Here is a 19,420-nt window from a genome sequence, read left to right on the forward strand (position 1 = left end):
ACAGCTTACAATGATCATTCCAATGGAATGTAGCTGCTACTGATAAGAACATGTAGGCTATGAATGGCTCATTTAGTGTTCACTGTAGCTCCGGCGGCAGGCAGGGCGCCGGAGCTAGAGAGGGCAACCTTGTGCGCGCACCCGAAAAGGGGGCGTGGTCATGAAAAGGGGGCATGTCTATAAGACGTGTCCCCTTTTCGTCAGACTTGGGGGCGTGCCCGGCACTTACGGACACGCCGGGCAGCCCCCAAGCGCTGCAGACAGGGAGAATAGATGCCGGGCGCATGCGCCCGGCGTCTATACTCCGGCGGTGACCGGGTCACCGCACATTTCTCCACCCGCGGGACGCAGTGAAGACTACACCCGCAGGCTGTGTGGGCAGGGCGCTTTTTGCCCTCCTTCCGGAGGGCAGGGTGCTTTTTGCCCTCATGAAGTAGGGCAGGGCGCCGCACCCCGCTAAAACAGCCTAGCGGGAACGCTACTCATTTATATTTCTAGTAGTAGAAATGGCAGGTACAGCTAGGCCCCTCAAATTATGGCTTATTTGACCCCAAAAGGTTATGTCTAACAATTCTATCCATAGACTGCAACTATAGTACAATCTCTTTTCAAACCTCAGAGGTCTAGCACAGGGTATATGTGTTTGTTACAACTTACAACTTGTATGCTTATGTAGAGATTAACTATTTAACCACTGGTTATAAGGACTAACATAAAAATGGGACAATCCAAGCTGGCTGCCCGGAGTATTTTTACTCGATGAACTATTAAAAGTTTATCTTGATATTTTTGATGTCTTTTTTTTTTTTTTTTTCTTTTATGGGGTTTAATTGAATGTTTGGCCACTTCCAAGAGACCAATGTCCTGTTTCTTTTTCCCATGTCACAGCTCTGCTTTGATGTTAGATGATTCCTTTGAAAGTGAAAAGATCGATCTTCTTCAGCACCTCACCGACCAGCTGGAGCACCATAAAGTGAGTCCAATGTATACAGTCGTTTTATAGGCTTTGACTTGACTTGTTAGACTTTGCTGGGTTTTTTTTCATTTCATTTTTCATTCATTGACCTTTTCTCTCAATGGATAGGAAGAGCTTTCCTTCTTACGCCATCAGTCCGAGGAGAAGGAGAAGCAGGATTTACACACCCTGCATGCCGCTCTCACTGTGCAGTACAAGGAGGACGTGTTGAACATGAAAATGGATCTGTCTGATAAGTACACATCTGAGATTGAGAACTTAAAGAAGAAGCATTGTCTGGAGCTGGAGCAGCTGCGAGCCAGACTGTCTGAGGAGCACATCAGAGGTGGGATCTCTGCGCTTTACGTAGCACATTACTGCAGGAAATGGTATCTGTGTACAGTGGCTTACTGTACGTTCTGGCCCATTAATTAAACCCACTAGAATTTTACAATTGCCATTTGATTATTGCCCATCTTTCTTCCTTCGATCGGTATGCCGGGCACCCGGCGTAGGTAAAATGACAGGCGTCAGGATTTCTACGCCTGTGATTAGACCCCTGCCGGATTATACAGTCTGGAAGCCGGCGGTCGGCATTTCGTCCGTCGGCTTCCTGTCTGCATCCCGTCTATACGCCCTTCGGCGCAAGACTCCCGTCGCCACTGAAATAAGTAGCTTACAGTATTTTTCTTTCAGTTTTGCAACTTCTACACATTGCAGAAGCAGCGAGAACCACACATATACAACGTCACCAATGAAGCGCAATGGAGCTTGGTGTGAGGAAAAGCCGCTGCCTTTCGCGCCGGAGCCCTTCTTATAGAGATTGGTGCCCAGTCCTCCTGTACAGCAACCTTTTCTCTTAAAATGCGTCTTATTCACAAAAAAATGCAGTGAATATATAGCACAAGCAGCTTTTGCTGATTAAAATGATATGCGGCATGCCTATATTCTGTGTGCGACATTGGTTACATCTGCATGCAGAATGCTACGTTAGTGTCAGCGGCTGTGACACTGTAACGTTGCATTTCGCATGCAGATAGAGCCACGGTTTCACACAGACTATTGGCATGCCGCATAGCGTTTTTAATCGGCAGAAGCTCCTTGTACGTCCTATTCATGGTACTTATTGTGAATAAGATGCATCTTGAGGGAAAAGGTTGCATGAAAAAAACGCTTGGCGCTATCGAGTCGCACGCCGCTTTTGCGAATAAGGCATTTTAAGGGAAGTCGCACGAAAGACTCTCTGTGCTACAGTGTTGTGCCACGTCATGGTGTGACTGGAAGGGCTGGTTAGCGCACAAGGATGCTAGATGTATGTGGACACGTGTACAGATATCACACACCAAATGAATCATATTTTGAGTGAGAGAGATGCTCAGTGCGATTTGGTCACCTGGGACCTGTCACACTCAGAGGGACTATTAGGCCTGACTTAAGCCACAGTGGAAAAACAAGAGATATGGTAGGGACTTACCTTTGTTATCTCTGTTTCTACGAAGTCCATAGGGTCCACAGGGTTGACCTTGGGGGTATAGGTTGGGAACCAAATCTGGGCACCACACAGTTAAAGCTTTTAGCTCCCAGGATGCACTTGGGTCCACTCTCCCTATAACCCCTCCCCCCAGCCAGAGGCACCTCAGTTTGTAAGTAGCCAAAGGCCGGAGGAGGAGAGAAAAAGAGAAAGTAAACTGGAACACTCAAGAACCATTCTCACAGAAAAGGAGACGGGAAACCGGTGACCAGTAACACAGCCCATATGAAGCCAGGTGCGTCAGGGCGGGCGCCCTGTGGACCCTATGGACTTCATAGAAACAGAGATAACAAAGGTAAGTTCTTACCATATCTCTTGTTTCTACTTCAGGGTCCATAGGGGGTCCACAGGGTTGACCTTGGGGTATAGCTGGATCTGGATCCACGGGCACCACGCAGTTAAAGCTTTGCTGCTCCCAGGATGCACTTGGGTCCGTCCTCCTCTATACCCCGCCCCGGCCACAGGCACCTCAGTTTTAGTTGGTGCCCGGCCGGAGTCGGGTCACCCTGTCGCAGTGGGGCTGCAGGAGCAGCCCCTAAGCTTTATTTTAAAAGAGAAATTTTTTATTTTATTTTTTTCTTCTTTTTTTACACTGTTAGAGCGGCAGCATCAGACTGTCCTTTAGGACGTCCACGCTGCCGCTCCTTCTCCCCGCTGGCGCCGCGACGCCAGTACAGCTCTGGGGATCGCGGCGGGACCCCAGAGCCTGTACTAGCCGGGCTCTGGGGACTCCCTTGACTGCTGCCGGACGCGACGGGGATCAGGTAAGCCGCGGGTCGCCGCGTGCGGCGGCCCGCGGATACTTCAATGCAGTCAGGAGCCTCCGGTCTCTGGGGACAGACCGGAGGCGCTAGCGGCGGCGGCGGGCTCCCCCTCAATTGAGGAATACCCCGCGTGTCCGCTAGACCACCAGGGTATCAGGCTGGTAGCGGGACCGGCAACCCGGGGGTTAATTGCTAGCCAGGGGAGGCAGCCTTCCCTGTCTAGCGGCTCCTCCGCTCAGCTCAGCGCGCCTTTCAACTAGGAGTCTGGCGTCGCTGAGCTGCTCTTATCTCTCGGCCACTCCTCCTCTGAGGTCTCCGGCGGCCATCTTTACTGGCACATCGCAGACTCCCAGGCGGTATCAAGTGGACCGGTCCCCCTGTGTACCTCTCCCCTGCTAAAGGACAGTGTACACAGCGCTATAGCCCTCCCAGACACTGAATCTGGGCGGTTGATTGTAGCGGAAGGTGCAGTGAGTATAACTTTTCTGCATTGTATGTGACTATTGCTAGTGCTGCCTGTCTGTGACTTATTCTCCTTACTGTCAGCTTATAACTATCCCTTTCCTTCTCCTACGGCCCGGCAGGTGTGTGGGGGAAGGGCGTTTTTCTGAGACCCTCACATATATAAAACACGTATTTGTGGGGTCAGTCACATACTGTTGTGTGCTACACAGTACCATATCTGGGCTGTTGTTTCGCATACTGGTGAGTGCGCGGGTGTTAAAACCGTAATTCCTCTGGTGATACCTATTTCTTGTGTATTTACGGTATCATGTCGGATGAGGAGACTGAGCGCTCTGTGGCTCCTGTGTTATTTTCCTGCAGACGCTGTGCTGCTGGAGTTGATGGGGAGGACTTATCTCAGGATGGTCTGTGCGGGCGGTGCCAGCTGGTACCGGGCCCCTCCAACCCCCCTGTATCACAGGACCCTCCTTGGGCGATGTTTTCACAGGTGCTGGCGTCTATTGCGGACCGGTTATCGGTCCCATCAGCGGTCCCTTCTAGGGCGTTACCGCAGCCCACCATCCCCCATTCCCCGAGGGTTCCACAAATGTTGCGGTCTTCCCCCGGGGCCCAGACTGTGGGTCCTTACTCGGGACTGCCTGTGTATGTGCAGTCTTCCCCAGGGACGTGTCAGTCTGTAGTGCCTTTGCAGAGTGTTGCTCCGACGGCTCCTCCGCCTTGGGTGGATGTTCTATCCAGCTCCGTACAGAGTCTGGCGGCTTCATCCTCGGCGTTTCAGTCTATGTTGCAAGGTGATGTGCCACCAAGGGTGTCTAAACGTCCGGTTGTGAGTTCACTAGCTGCGCAGTTGTCGGACTCGGAAGTGTCCTCAGATGATGGAGAAATCCATGAGGACTCTGACTCTGATGTCATGGGGCAGGAGGTGGAAGCTAAGTCCTCCATTAATGTTCCAGCCTTAGTTAGGGCGGTGCGGGCTATCCTACATGTTGAGGATGATGCGCCGGCTCCTAGGTCGAAGTTTCCTAATTTTAAAAAGGCCAAGGTGACCTCAACTGTGTTCCCCCTGTCTGATCAATTATCGGATCATATGGCGGCGGCCTGGCAATTACCTAGTAAGAGGTTCCATCCACAGAAAAGGTTGGCGGCGAACTATCCTTTTCCTGAAGCTCATTGCAGGAAATGGGAAACTCCGCCGGCGGTGGATTCCCACGTTACCCGCTTGATCAAAAGCGCGACGTTGCCATTGCCGTCTATCTCCTCTTTGAAGGATCCCACGGACAGGAAGGTGGAGACTTGTTTAAAGTCCATTTATTCTCTTTCCGGGGCGGTGGCTCGCCCGTCCATGGCTATCTCCTGGGTGGCTAAAGCCATTGAGGCATGGGCCAATGCCTTGGAGGATACCTTTCCTGATGAGGCTCCGGATATCCAGAGAGCGTTAGTGGGACAGATGCGGGATGCAGCTTCCTATATTGGGGAAGCGTCTTTGGATGCCAGCCTGCTCACTTCTAGGGTGTCGGCTGCAGCGGTATCTGCTCGGCGCTCCCTGTGGCTGAGGTCCTGGAGGGCTGATGCAGATTCAAAAAAGGGTCTGGAGGCCTTGCCTTTTAATGGTGATTTACTATTTGGTCCGGATTTGGACAGAATAGTGGATACTTTGGCTAAGTCCAAGTCGGCTTTTCTCCCTTCGGCCTCTGCGCCGGCTAAGGTGAGGAGCTCTGCCTTTCGGTCCTTTCGGGTTCAGGGTAAGGCCAAGGGCCAGTCCTTCCCGAGACATTCGGCGACCAAGGCCGCACCCAAGCCCAAGAAGCAGGCATGGAGTGCTCGGCGCCCTTCTTCCAAGCAGGAGGATAAGCCTGCTGCCTGATGGGACGGGCCTCTCTCTGGGGGACCCCAGAGTGGGAGGCCGACTTCTCCAATTCGCCCAGTGTTGGCACAATACCACCACGGATGCCTGGGTTCGAGAAGTAGTCTCTCAGGGGTACGCCCTGTCTTTTCGGTTCAGGCCGCCCCACCAGTTTTTCTGTACGAGTCCTTCTCTGGACAAGACCAAAGCTGGTCAGATTCAGGTAGCTATAGAATCCTTGCTACAAGCAGGGGTCATTGTTCCCGTTCCGCAGTCTCAGCGCGGGACGGGGTACTATTCTACTCTGTTTCTGGTACAGAAACCCAATGGTTCTCATCGCCCTATCCTGAATTTGAAGTCTCTGAACAGATACCTCAGAGTTCCCAGGTTCAGGATGGAAACGTTACGTTCCATCATTCTGGCGATGGAACCCGGGGATTATATGGTCTCCCTCGATATCCAGGACGCATATCTCCATGTACCCATAGCACCGGCACATCAGCGGTATCTGAGGTTTGCTATCCTGAACCATCACTACCAATTTCGGGCGTTGCCTTTTGGCCTTTCCACGGCTCCGAGGGTGTTCACCAAGGTGATGGCGGTTATGGCTGCCCACCTTCGGGGTCAGGGTCTACGTCTGTTGCCGTACCTGGACGATCTTCTGCTGCTGGCGAGCTCCCCGGAGGTGCTTCTTCGACATCTCCACCTGACCATTGCTTGTCTTCAAGCACACGGGTGGTTGATAAACTGGAAGAAGTCCTCCCTGATTCCATCACAGCGGATGGTTCATTTGGGAGCCCTGCTGGATTCTCGTCAGCAGCGGATTTTCCTGACTCCAGAGAAGGTCTCCTCCCTGCAGCTGCGGATACACAGTTGCCTGAGCAGTTGCCGCCTGTCGGTCCATTCAGCTATGAGAGTTCTGGGGTCCATGGTGTCGACATTCGACATGGTGGAATTTGCCCAGTTCCATTCCCGGCCCCTGCAGGGGCTGATTCTATCGGAATGGAACGGGTTACCTCACCGGATCCGCTCTCAGATGCTGGTGTTGTCCGCGGAGGTTCGGCAGTCTTTGGCTTGGTGGCTTCAGACGGTGCATCTGGTCGAGGGGCGCCCCTTTTGGATCCCGGACTGGGTCCTGCTCACGACGGATGCCAGTCTTCGGGGTTGGGGGGCAGTGACCGGCTCATTATCGCTTCAGGGTCGTTGGTCCGCGGAAGAAGCACTTCTCCCCATCAACATCCTGGAACTGCGGGCTGTGTACAGGGCCCTGCAGTCGTCCGGCCCCGCTCTTCACGGAAGGGCGGTTCAGGTGCAGTCCGACAACGCCACCACGGTGGCGTACATCAACCACCAAGGGGGAACTCGCAGTCGGGCAGCAATGTCGGAGGTGTCTCGCATTCTTGCTTGGGCGGAGTGTCATGTTCCAGCGATCTCGGCAGTCTTCATTCCCGGAGTCCTCAATTGGGAGGCGGACTTCCTCAGCCGTCACGATGTGCATCCCGGGGAATGGTCGCTTCACCCAGAGGTGTTTCAGCTACTCGTGGACAGGTGGGGGCTGCCGGAGCTGGACTTGATGGCCTCCCGTCACAATCACAAGTTGCCCGTTTACGGGTCAAGGACAAGAGACGCAGGCGCCTGTCTGGTAGACGCTCTGTCGGTGAAATGGACGTTTCACCTGGCGTATCTGTTTCCTCCGATATCCTTACTTCCTCGGGTTCTGCGGAACTTCAAGCAGGACGGCGGCACGCTCGTGCTGGTGGCTCCGGCGTGGCCCAGACGTCCTTGGTACTCCGATCTGAGGTGTCTCTCCATCGACGCTCCGTACCTTCTTCCTCAGCGTCGGGACCTGTTGTCTCAGGGGCCCTGCCTTTACCCGGATCTGGGTCGGCTGTCTTTGACGGCGTGGCTCTTGAGACAGCCGTCTTGAGTTCTAGGGGTTTCTCCAGTTCAGTGATTGGTACCATGCTTAGGGCACGCAAGCCTGCCTCCGCGCGGATTTACCACAGGGTGTGGCGCACTTATTTTCAATGGTGTGAATCCAGAAACTATGATCCGCAGGTGTTCCGGGTTTCCAGAATCTTGGAATTTCTTCAATCGGGTTTGGACCTCGGCTTACGCCTGGCCTCTCTGAAGGTTCATGTGTCTGCTTTGTCCGTGTGGTTTCAGCGACGGATTGCTACACTGCCAGATGTTTACACCTTTTTCCAAGGTGTTCTCAGGATCCAGCCTCCCTTCGTGCCTCCGGTGGCTCCGTGGGACTTGACGGTGGTACTGAGGGTCTTGCAGGGTCCTCCTTTTGAGCCGCTTGAGTCGGTGGAGCTCAAGTGGCTGACGTTTAAGACCATTTTTCTCCTGGCAATTGCTTCGGCCAGGAGGGTTTCAGAATTGGGGGCGCTTTCCTGTCGCCCTCCTTTTCTGATTTTTCACCAGGACAGGGCAGTGCTCCGCACGCGTCCTGAGTTTTTGCCCAAAGTGGTTTCAAAGTTCCACATTAATCAGGAACTTGTTGTGCCAGCTTTTCAGTCACCTGATCTTTCGGCTGGTGAGGCTTCCTTGGATGTGGTCCGGGCACTTAGAATCTATGTGGACCGGACTGCTTCGGTTAGGAAGTCGGATTCTTTGTTTGTCCTCTTTGGTTTTCACAAGAGGGGTTGGCCTGCCAACAAGCAAACGATAGCCCGTTGGCTTCGTTCAGTTATTTGTGAGGCTTATGCGCAGGAGGGTTTACCTGTGCCAGCCTCTGTTAAGGCTCATTCCACTCGTTCTGTGGGTCCCTCTTGGGCTGCTAGACGTGGCGCCTCCGCTGTTCAGCTGTGTAAGGCGGCTACTTGGTCTTCAATTCAGACGTTTTTGAGGTTTTATGCGTTTGACACCTTCGCCTCTCAGGATGCATCCTTTGGGCGCCGGGTACTCCTTTCAGCACAGGAGCGTCCCCGCCCTTAGTTGAACTGCTTTGGGACATCCCCAAGGTCAACCCTGTGGACCCCCTATGGACCCTGAAGTAGAAAACAAGAGATATGGTAAGAACTTACCTTTGTTATCTCTGTTTCTACGAAGTCCATAGGGTCCACAGGGCGCCCGCCCTGACGCACCTGGCTTCAAATGGGCTGTGTGGCTGGTCACCGGTTTTCCGTCTCCCATTTCTGTGAGTATGGTTTCTTGTGTGTTCCAGTCTTCCTTCTCTCTGTTTAGTCTCCTCCTCCGGCCTTAGCTGCTTACCAACTGAGGTGCCTGTGGCCGGGGCGGGGTATAGAGGAGGACGGACCCAAGTGCATCCTGGGAGCAGCAAAGCTTTAACTGCGTGGTGCCCGTGGATCCAGATCCAGCTATACCCCAAGGTCAACCCTGTGGACCCTATGGACTTCGTAGAAACAGAGATAACAAAGGTAAGTTCTTACCATATCTCTTGTTTTTCTACTTCAGGGTCCATAGGGGGTCCACAGGGTTGACCTTGGGGATGTCCCAAAGCAGTTCAAATAAGGGCGGGGACGCTCCTGTGCTGAAAGGAGTACCCGGCGCCCAAAGGATGCATCCTGAGAGGCGAAGGTGTCAAACGCATAAAACCTCAAAAACGTCTGAATTGAAGACCAAGTAGCCGCCTTACACAGCTGAACAGTGGAGGCGCCACGTCTAGCAGCCCAAGAGGGACCCACAGAACGAGTGGAATGAGCCTTAACAGAGGCTGGCACAGGTAAACCCTCCTGTGCATAAGCCTCACAAATAACTGAACGAAGCCAACGGGCTAACGTTTGCTTGTTAGCAGGCCAACCCCTCTTGTGAAAACCGAAGAGGACAAACAAAGAATCCGACTTCCTAACCGAAGCAGTCCGGTCCACGTAGATTCTAAGTGCCCGGACTACATCTAAGGAAGCCTCACCAGCGGAAAGATCAGGTGACTGAAAAGCTGGCACAACAAGTTCCTGATTAATGTGGAACTTTGAGACCACTTTGGGCAAAAACTCAGGACGAGTGCGGAGCTCCGCCCTGTCCTGGTGAAAAATCAGAAAAGGGGAGCGACAGGAAAGCGCCCCCAATTCTGAAACCCTCCTGGCAGAAGCAAAATTAATGTAGAGTAGTATAGTGCTCAGTGCAGCAGTCTTGTAGTGCAAGGGTGAGGGAGGTCACAGATTTTCAAACTCTGTCCTCAGGACCCCAAACGGTGCATGTTTTCCAGGTCTCCTCTTGTGGATCTTTTAAAATGGATCAGCGAGTAATGAATGCACCTATGCACCAGCAGGTGTCCTGGAAAACGTGAGCTATGTGGGGGTCTTAATATTATAATTTATTTATATGGCGCCACAAGTGTCCCGTAGTGCCTTACAAAGTACATAAACAAATTGTTGACCAGTGACTTACAGTACAATACAATACAATACAGGACCAGGACATGGATAATATATATTGATACATTAGCGACCATAACACCTAGCTAAGCAACAGAGCATAAGCAACCAAGTGTTAGGTGCCCTAGTGGGGAGTAAGAAGTAGATGAAGCACAAGAGGGTAGAAGGCCCTGCTCGTAAGAGCTTACATTCTAGACCAAGTTTGAGAACCACTGATATAGGACACAGTAAACTAAAAAAAAGCCTGCAGGCAGTCCTCCCAGGCCTGTTACACAGACCCCACTGGCCCTCCCCCACCCTCCTGCCAGGCTGGGACTCGTACCAATAGGAACATAATTTAAGATAATTACACAGGGCCTACCTGCTAGTATACAAGTATTTTTCGTGATTCATAGGATCATTAACGAAGGTCCTTCCATTTATAAAGGTCATGAGGATCAAACACCAAGCCAGGACCGAGCTACAATAACTTTGGCTAGTGTGACCAGCTTAAAAACAAGAGATATGGTAAGAACTTACCTTTTATCTCTGTTTCTACGAAGTCCATAGGGTTGACCTTGGGGTATAGGTTGGGAACCAAATCCGGGCACCACGCAGTTAAACCTTTTAGCTCCCAGGATGCACTTGGGTCCACTCTCCCTATAACCCCACCCCCAAGCCAGAGGCACCTCAGTTTGTAAGTAGCCAAAGGCTGGAGGAGGAGAGAAAAAGAGAGAGAAAACTGGAGCACACAATAACCATACTCACAGAAATGGGAGACGGAAAACCGGTGACCAGCCACACAGCCCATATGAAGCCAGGTGCTTCAGGGCGGGCGCCCTGTGGACCCTATGGACTTCGTAGAAACAGATAACAAAGGTAAGTTCTTACCATATCTCTTGTTTTCTACTTCAGGGTCCACAGGGTTGACCTTGGGGATGTCCCAAAGCAGTTCAACCAAGGGTGGGGACGCTCCTGTGCTGAGAGGAGAATCCGCCGCCAAAAAGGAAGCATCCTGAGAGGCAAAGGAAACCAATGCCTAGAACCTTAAAATAAGGTGTGGACAGAAGACCACGTGGCCACCTAGCAAGGCAAAACAGCCAAGGCGCCACAGCGAGCCGCCCACAAGGGGTACATGGCCCGAGAAAAAACAAGCATCAACAACAGAAAGGCCTACCCTTGTGTAGGCCCCTGAAGAAGACATACAAGGCCATCCAGCCAACATTTGGCCATAGGCCGGCCATCCTTTCCTGTTAAAACCAGAAATCTCAGACCACCAATAAGGAGTCCGATCTCCGTAAGGAACTTGAACGGATCACATAAACCCACAGAGGCCGGACCACAGTCAATGAGGCAACACCAGCCGAGAGGACTGGGGGCTGAATGGCCGTACCATAAGTTCCAGAATAATATGGAACCTAAAAACCACTAAGAAGAAACACAGGGCGAGAGCAACTCACACCCTGACATGATGCCCTCCAGAAGAGGGAGCCACATGAGAACGCTCCCAATTCTGACACTCACCTTGTCGATATAAACACCCTGAGAGAAAGAGAGAGCCAAAGCAATAGACCATGTAATGGCTATCACAACCAGCGGTTCCATTGACTGTCCTCGGCGGGAACGAAGAACCACTACTAACTCCCAAGGAGCCCCTAGGGAGGATAAATGGAGGCATAATCCAGAAAAACACTCCAAAGGATGAACTGGATACCAGAGTGGAGCAATTCCACATCTTAACCATACTGACAGTGTAGAGATCCGCACTGTCAGGAAGGCCATGCCGAGGGTGAAACCCAAGCCAGCCGGAAGGAATGCCAGAATATCTGAAAATCCTGGACACCGGAGGATCATACCGACAGGTACGATACCATAAGAATTATGTATGCCACAGTCCGTGGCAGATGCCAGCAAAGTCTGGCCTATCTGCTCTAAACATCTCAATGAAGACAGAGCCAGGGAAGCCCTAGGACCACACTAGGGGCGCAGTCAAAAACAAACGATCGAGGTCTAGGGAAAAACAAGGACCCTGAGACAACAGGTCCAGATAGTGAAGCAGTAGGAACGGAGCATCGATGAGGAGACTCCGAAAATCTTAGTACCAGTGATGTCTGGGACAAACTGGAGCCCCCAGAAGGAAAGCCCCTCCGTCTCTAATTAAACTTCCGAAGACCTCGAGGAAGAAGGGAGACCCGGGGACACAGGTACACAAAGTGGAAGGACCACTTCACTGACAGTCACTGAAGGTAGCTTCAGTACTCCCAGAGCTGGAGTGTAACACCAGTAATGTGTGATAGAGACAGAAGGCCATAAGGATCAATCACCTCAGGGAGGCCCCCTCTGCTCACCAGGAGTTGAAACCTGTCTTGGAGAAGAGACTAGTCCCCGGAATGCACGTCATGACGGCTGAGGAAGCCCGCTTCCCAACGGAGAGCTCCCGGAATGAACACTGCAGAGTTGGCCAGGAGAAGACCCTTGGACTATGTCAGAATGTATGACATTCTGTCATTGCCACCCAACTACCAGTGTTGCCTAGATGGAAGCCACTGTTGTGACACTGTCGGACTGAACCTATTCAGGTTCACCGTGACATATGGGTTAGGCCAGAGTGAAGGCCCAAGGCAGCCTAAAGTTCCAACAAGTTAAGTGGCAGGGCGGAAGCGACAGACGTCCAGCTGCCCCGAAACGAATGCGGACCAGACGAGATGGCCATAGCCACCCGGACAGAGACCGACTCGCCTCCAGAGAGCATCATCATGCGAACAGCGATCCGATGGAAAAAACTCGATCCATCCGGAGAGGAGTCAATTATGGCAAGACACTCTGGTAGACCGCTCATCACCAAGAGTAATGACATATGTCGACTGCGTAAACATCCGTACACTCCAAGTTGAAGAGCTGAGATCTTGTCTTACGCCAGAAAAATTCTAAGATTCTGAGAATCCAGCAGTGCTCCCAGATGAAGAATACCCTGTGAGGGATGCAGGGAGGACTTTTTCTCCGTTGACTACTTATCTGTGCCGAGAAGAAGCCACGGTTAGCCTGACCTAGCAGTAAAGTACCTCGGTGATCCTGCTAAAAGCAGGAGGCCGCCCAGATAAAGGAGCATCCGGATACACTGAACAGGTGAACTGTCAGAAAATCCATAAAGCTTGTAAACCCCGGTGGAGTTGAGTACAGTCCCAACAGGCAGAGCCCGAAACTTGCAAATGTTGCTGTGGCACAGCAAACCTGAACCCATGCTGATGAGAGGGCTCTGTATGTACCCGTAGATACGTATCCTGAATACTCAGATATACCATAAAATGCCCAGGTTCCAAATGTCGGATGATGGAGCATGAAGGATTCCACCTGAGTCCAGGCACCCTTGGAATCTGATTCAGGGATTTGAGACCGAGTATAGGCAAATGAGGACCAGTCGGTCACTAACCCAGAAAGAAAGTAGAACAACCAGTCCCTCGCTGAGATAGTGAGGCTGGCCGAAATAGCTCTGCTTACCGCCAAGACTGTATAGCTTTCTGGGAATGTAAGGCCCTGATCGTCTGAAGAAGGGCCCGTGGAACAACGCATGTGAGGAGACCGCCTGAGCAATGAGAGGCCGTTGAGAATCAGTACCTCACTCTGGAATTCCCCAGATGTAGACCTGTCCTGTCAGGCTGAAGGTTTATCCTCAGGCGTAGAAGCAGGGTCGTCTGTAAGTCCAGGACTGCTCGGTACTGGATATGGTGGCCCCCGTGGAGGCGACAGCCTAGGAAAAAACAGGCCCTTAGGCTGACCCTGAGGACAAAAAGATTTAACAGAGTTAGTCCGAATGTAGTGGGAGTAGCTAAAGACAGTATCTCTCCGTTAGTGATACTGCCAATGATGCAACAATCTTGTCAAGGTCAGGACCAAACAAGATCTTCCCCATGGAAGGAGTCTGCACCTCTGCTTTCCCATAACACAGCCATAGGGTATTGCGGCGGATTCAGTCGCAGCCGAAACCCTGAAAGTTAGAAGACCGGCATCCCATGTAGGTAATCCCACACGACCACTGCATATTTTATGTAAGCGGCAAAAGACATTTGAACCCCAGACGTGTTGGAGGGGAAAAACGTTACAAAAGCATCACCATGCGATGGCCATGGTAGGACGGGCAACAGGCCCTGAAAACGAGTACATTGATTTCAGACAAAGCTACCACCTACGGATCCGTAAAATCCATCCAGGCTGGGATGGGAGGCGTATTAATGCCTGTAATCCGATGATGAACATACAAATCCACCCCAGAAGGAGATTCCATTACTTGTGAGGACCCTCAGGGAATGGGAAACAGGAGGCCTTTGTGACTCCTCGTATCTGGCGACAGCCAGACTCCCGCCATGAGATCCACCCGCTGGGCAGAAACGGGAAATGTATGATACAGGTGCAGGATCGACATTCTCTATATCCAGAATGAACCTGGCTACCAGCCCCAAAGCAGGGATAATAATACTTGAAATCGGCTCCCCCCATGTGAGAGGGAAAGAGCCGAATACACCATCCAGTTCACGGCAGAGCCACTGGGAAGTAACCACAGGGCGTATAGCACGCCATTTTAGTATTTCGTAGAAAACGACATCCACCAGGGTGGCCGTTGTGGTAATCCCTGCAAGGGGAATGACAGACCGATGTGGTATCGGAGGTAATTCATGTACTGTGAAAAACCCCGGCAGGGAGCGATAGTCTGTGACACAGGGGTAAACTGCAAGACATTGCGAGATACCCCGAGTTGAAAAGGGCAGTATGGTGAAGTAACTCCAAGCGAGTGACGACAATGGGGCCCGCCCGGCGATCCTCAAAGGAGAGGATCCTGAGAAATAAACCGCCCTTTAAGGGGGTCGTGCAAGGGGCCCGGCACCAGATGGCGCCGCATACATAAACCTTTCTGAGTTAAAATACTCCGCACTAATTCCTGCAGGCTATGACTTGCAGGATAGCAATAATGGGTGCAGTATCGTGTGCAATCTCCTGGTCAGATATATTTGACTATCTAGACGGAAATATTAAGCAGCGCCATACCGGTCCTGACTAACGCTAAGAGTAGCTGCAGGGACCCATTATCAGCGTATGCAACACACAGTTCCATCTAAAATATGGCAACGTGCACCACGCAACAGTATGTGACAAACCTCACAAATATTAACAAGTATATATATGTGAGGTCTCAGAACCACCCCAGGTACACCTGTATTAGGGCAGATAAAGAAAAGGGATAGATATACACTGACAGGTAAGAGAAAAAGCAGACAGTCATCACTAGCATAAGTCACAAACAATGCAGACATATATACTGTACATACATAAGCATGACATATAATATACTGCACAATGTCGCTACATTCAACTGCCCAGATTCAGTGTCTGGGAAGGCTATAGCGCTGTGTACACTCACCCAAAATGGCCAGGTATGCAGGGGGACTGGGCTCACTGTCATCCTAGGAGTTCTGCAGCACCACCGAGAGATAATGGCCGCTGGAGACCTCAGAAGAAGCGTGGCCCGCGGAGGAAGCAGCTCAGCGACGCCAGACTGTAGTATTGAAGTGCGCGCTGAGCTGAGGGGAGGAGCCGCTAGACAGGGAAGGCTTCCTCCCCTGGCTAGCAATTAACCCCCCGGGATGCCGGCTCCCGCTGCCGCTATAATCCCTGGTGAGCTGTGGACACGCGGGGTATGCCTCCGTGGAGGGGGAGCCTGCCGCCACCGCTAGCGCCTCCGGTCTGTCCCCAGAGACCGGAGGCATAAGGCTGCATGTACACGCGGGTCACCGCGCGACTTACCTGTCCCCTTCGATCCGGCAGCAGCCCAGGGAGTCCTCCAGAGCCCGGCTAGTACAGACTCTGGGGTCCCGCTGCGATCCCCAGATCTGTACTGGCGTCGCAGCGCCGGCGGGGTGTAGGAGCGGCAGCTTAGACGTCCATTGGACAGTCTGATGCTGCCGCTCTGAAGAGTAGTAAAAAATAATAAAATAAAACTCTTTCAAATAAATTATAAGCTTAGGGGCTGCTAAGCAGCCCCCCTGCAGTAACGGTGACCCGACTCCGGCCGGGCACCAACTTAAACTGAGGTGCCTCTGGCTGGGGGGATGGGTTATAGGGAGAGTGGACCCAAGTGCATCCTGGGAGCTAAAAGCTTTAACTGCGTGGTGCCCGGATTTGGTTCCCAACCTATACAACCCTGTGGACCCCCTATGGACCCTGAAGTAGAAAGGACACATCTGTAAGAGGATACACTTTTACTTACTCATAAGTCTTTGGTCAGTCTCCCACTGACATGACCTCTGCAATTTGTAATCCATTCAAATAGGTTCAAGAGATGGCAGCGTGTGAACTTGATCCCATATTTAACAAACCTCTGTGAAAGAGTTCTATGATTAATACATGATTGGTAGAGAACCAGCCTGTTGATTTGATTCTTACAATCGCATTCAAAGTGAATAATGTTTTGCAGAGATAACAAGGATACATTCTCGGAACACCCCGAAAATGGACGGCCAAGAAAACGAGGAGATTGAGAAAGAACAGCCTTTAGGAGACCATCACACTCTGGACATTAGGATACCGCATGATGGAGAAGGGAGGATTTTAGACCCATCAAGCAGCGGTGATCATGTGTGTTTCAGACAACTGGATAAGGCAAAGGTGAGAATCTATTTTTGTTATGGTTTTTTTTTTTTCTTTAAATCACACATGCAATAAAACAATAACTTTCTACTTCATCCACTAGGGGACACTGGAGTTCAAGACAGTGGGGTATAGATGGTGGTAGAGTAGAGCCTGGCACTTTAAATAATTTAGAAGTGTGACTGGCTCCTCCCCCCTCTATGCCCCATCAGCCCCAGTTTTTAGAATGTGCCCGAGAGAGCCGGTAGCACATCAGGCTGTCTCCAGCCTTTCTCATGTAATTTTTATTTTTTTTGTGTATTTTATTTAACAAGCACTGAGGACAGGCAGACTGCTTACTGTGACAGTCTGCCTGCCAGGTGGGAGTCGCCAGCAGGACACCGTCACGGCTACTGCAGCCTGTGTCCGGTGACCCTGAGGGGGGACCTTGAACAGAGTAATCAGGCTCCTTTCCCTGCCAGTGTTGCTAACGTGGCAGTGTCGGAGCTGCAGATGAGACCTGCCGCTGCACTCGGCAGTCAGCGTCCGGGTCTCTGGCTTATCCCTAGCCACGGTTCCCCCTCCTATTTAATGAGGGGATGGATACCGGGAGGCCCCTCTACAGCATCAGAGCTGCTGGAGAGTGCGTGTTTTACAAAGGGGAGCGTTGGTGACAGCGCTGTGCTGCCGCGGCTGTCACTGAGGACGCCTGCTCCTCCCTCCTCTATGCACAGGGAGGGAGACTGCCGAGTACTCTCATAACGGGATTTTACAGCAGCCCTGCTATTTTAAAAGTATAGCCAGCATTACTGGGCTGGAGGCGGGGCTCAAGGAGCCGCTCAGCGCGGCTGTTTGTTGCCGTGCTGGTGCTTGTAGAAGCATCGGCGCTGGCTTATGCTCAGAGGCCCTGGGAGCGAGGCTGTTATTCACAGCGCTCTCGGGTTGCTGCGCCGGTGCTTGTATGGAGGAAGCACTGGCGACTGCTCTAGCAATCCCGCTCCACCACTCACAGCGTTATGCCTGCCTATTCCAGCCAGTGTTAGTGCCCCGCCCGCTTATTGATGGTAAGTACTGAGCGGACGGAGGTAAGTCCTCTTGCTGCTGGCGCGCACAGATGCCACCATTACTTCCAGTGGGTACTGTTAGCAGGCTTCCCTATTAGCAGTTATGCGAGAGAGCTGCTTTAGAAACCGGAGACGGGGCTTATTGCCAGCATCTCCCGCATCGCCGCTCGGGATCCGGGCAGGGGGTGCATCCATAAAGCATATACGCTTCGCCAGCTATTTTCTTATCGGAGCGGGCGTGCATCTTGCCGGTATTTCCCAGCTGTAAAATGCCGGGATCAATCCTACATTCCGCCCAGCTAGCTATTCATTAGTAAGCGGGCAGAGACGAATCTTAGGGCTGGCGCACACACAAATGAGCAGCGCATCATGCATATTAGCGCGGGTCTCCTGCGCGACTCCCTCCCCCTCCCACACTGGGAGTGCTTCAGCGCAACGGTAGGGGATGTCTGTCACTGTATGAAGTGCCAGCTACAGTGGATAGCTGGTTGTCAGATGGGAACTAGCCCAATCCCCTTTTTGCACTATAACACCTTATTATGCGGTCCTGAGAGGGGCCAGTTAATTCAGCCGGTGCACATTCCCGGCTTAAAGCGCTGTGCTGACGGGACACGGTCCTGCCATTTTGGCAGCGCCGGGTATTACCTTGTCAGGTTTCCCCTTGGTTCTATAACAAAGGGCGCCTAGCTTAATCTAATTGCCTGAGGCTACCTCATGGTGCGCTAGCTACCCTGCCTAAGTATAGTAATGGCCACTGTTCTAATGCTGCTGCCAGAACTTATGATTTTCTACTTCAGGGTCCATAGGGGGTCCACAGGGTTGACCTTGGGGTATAGCTGGATCTGGATCCACGGGCACCACGCAGTTAAAGCTTTGCTGCTCCCAGGATGCACTTGGGTCCGTCCTCCTCTATACCCCGCCCCGGCCACAGGCACCTCAGTTTTAGTTGGTGCCCGGCCGGAGTCGGGTCACCCTGTCGCAGTGGGGCTGCAGGAGCAGCCCCTAAGCTTTATTTTAAAAGAGAAATTTTTTATTTTTTTCTACTTTTTTTACACTTTTAGAGCGGCAGCATCAGACTGTCCTTTAGGACGTCCACGCTGCCGCTTCTTCTCCCCGCTGGCGCCGCGACGCCAGTACAGCTCTGGGGATCGCGGCAGGACCCCAGAGCCTGTACTAGGCTGGCTCTGGGGACTCCCTTGACTGCTGCCGGACGCGACGGGGATCAGGTATACTTTACATGCAGTCAGAAGCCTCCGGTCTCTGGGGACAGACCGGAGGCGCTAGCGGCGGCGGCGGGCTCCCCCTCAATTGAGGAATACCCCGCGTGTCCGCTAGACCATCAGGGTATCAGGCTGGTAGCGGGACTGGCAACCCGGGGGTTAATTGCTAGCCAGGGGAGGCAGCCTTCCCTGTCTAGCGGCTCCTCCCCTCAGCTCAGCGCGCCTTTCAACTAGCAGTCTGGCGTCGCTGAGCTGCTCTTATCTTACGGCCACTCCTCCTCTGAGGTCTCCGGCGGCCATCTTTACTGGCACATCGCAGACTCCCAGGCGGTATCAAGTGGACCGGTCCCCCTGTGTACCTCTCCCCTGCTAAAGGACAGTGTACACAGCGCTATAGCCCTCCCAGACACTGAATCTGGGCGGTTGATTGTAGCGGAAGGTGCAGTGAGTACTAACTTTTCTGCATTGTATGTGACTATTGCTAGTGCTGCCTGTCTGTGACTTATTCTCCTTGCTGTCAGCTTATAACTATCCCTTTCCTTCTCCTACGGCCCGCAGGTGTGTGGGGGAAGGGCGTTTTTCTGAGACCCTCACTTATATAAAACACGTATTTGTGGGGTCAGTCACATACTGTTGTG

The 19,420-nt window shown here is 52.2% G+C and overlaps 1 protein-coding gene across 6 annotated transcripts in view; it reads left to right on the plus strand.

Moving 5' to 3' along the window:
• PCNT (pericentrin) overlaps window positions 1-19,420 on the plus strand; it is a 201,463-nt gene that overhangs the window by 35,215 nt on the left and 146,828 nt on the right. For all 6 annotated transcript variants that reach the window (XM_088476398.1, XM_088476400.1, XM_088476402.1 and 3 more), the window contains exons 13-15: window positions 889-973; window positions 1,085-1,301; window positions 16,347-16,537. In XM_088476398.1, the coding sequence (XP_088332524.1) occupies window positions 889-973; window positions 1,085-1,301; window positions 16,347-16,537 (493 nt within the window). The remainder of the gene's footprint in view (window positions 1-888; window positions 974-1,084; window positions 1,302-16,346; window positions 16,538-19,420) is intronic.

This window comes from Taudactylus pleione, unplaced genomic scaffold (assembly GCF_031769625.1).
Source record: "Taudactylus pleione unplaced genomic scaffold, aTauple2 ptg000188l, whole genome shotgun sequence".
Taxonomy (NCBI): domain Eukaryota; kingdom Metazoa; phylum Chordata; class Amphibia; order Anura; family Myobatrachidae; genus Taudactylus; species Taudactylus pleione.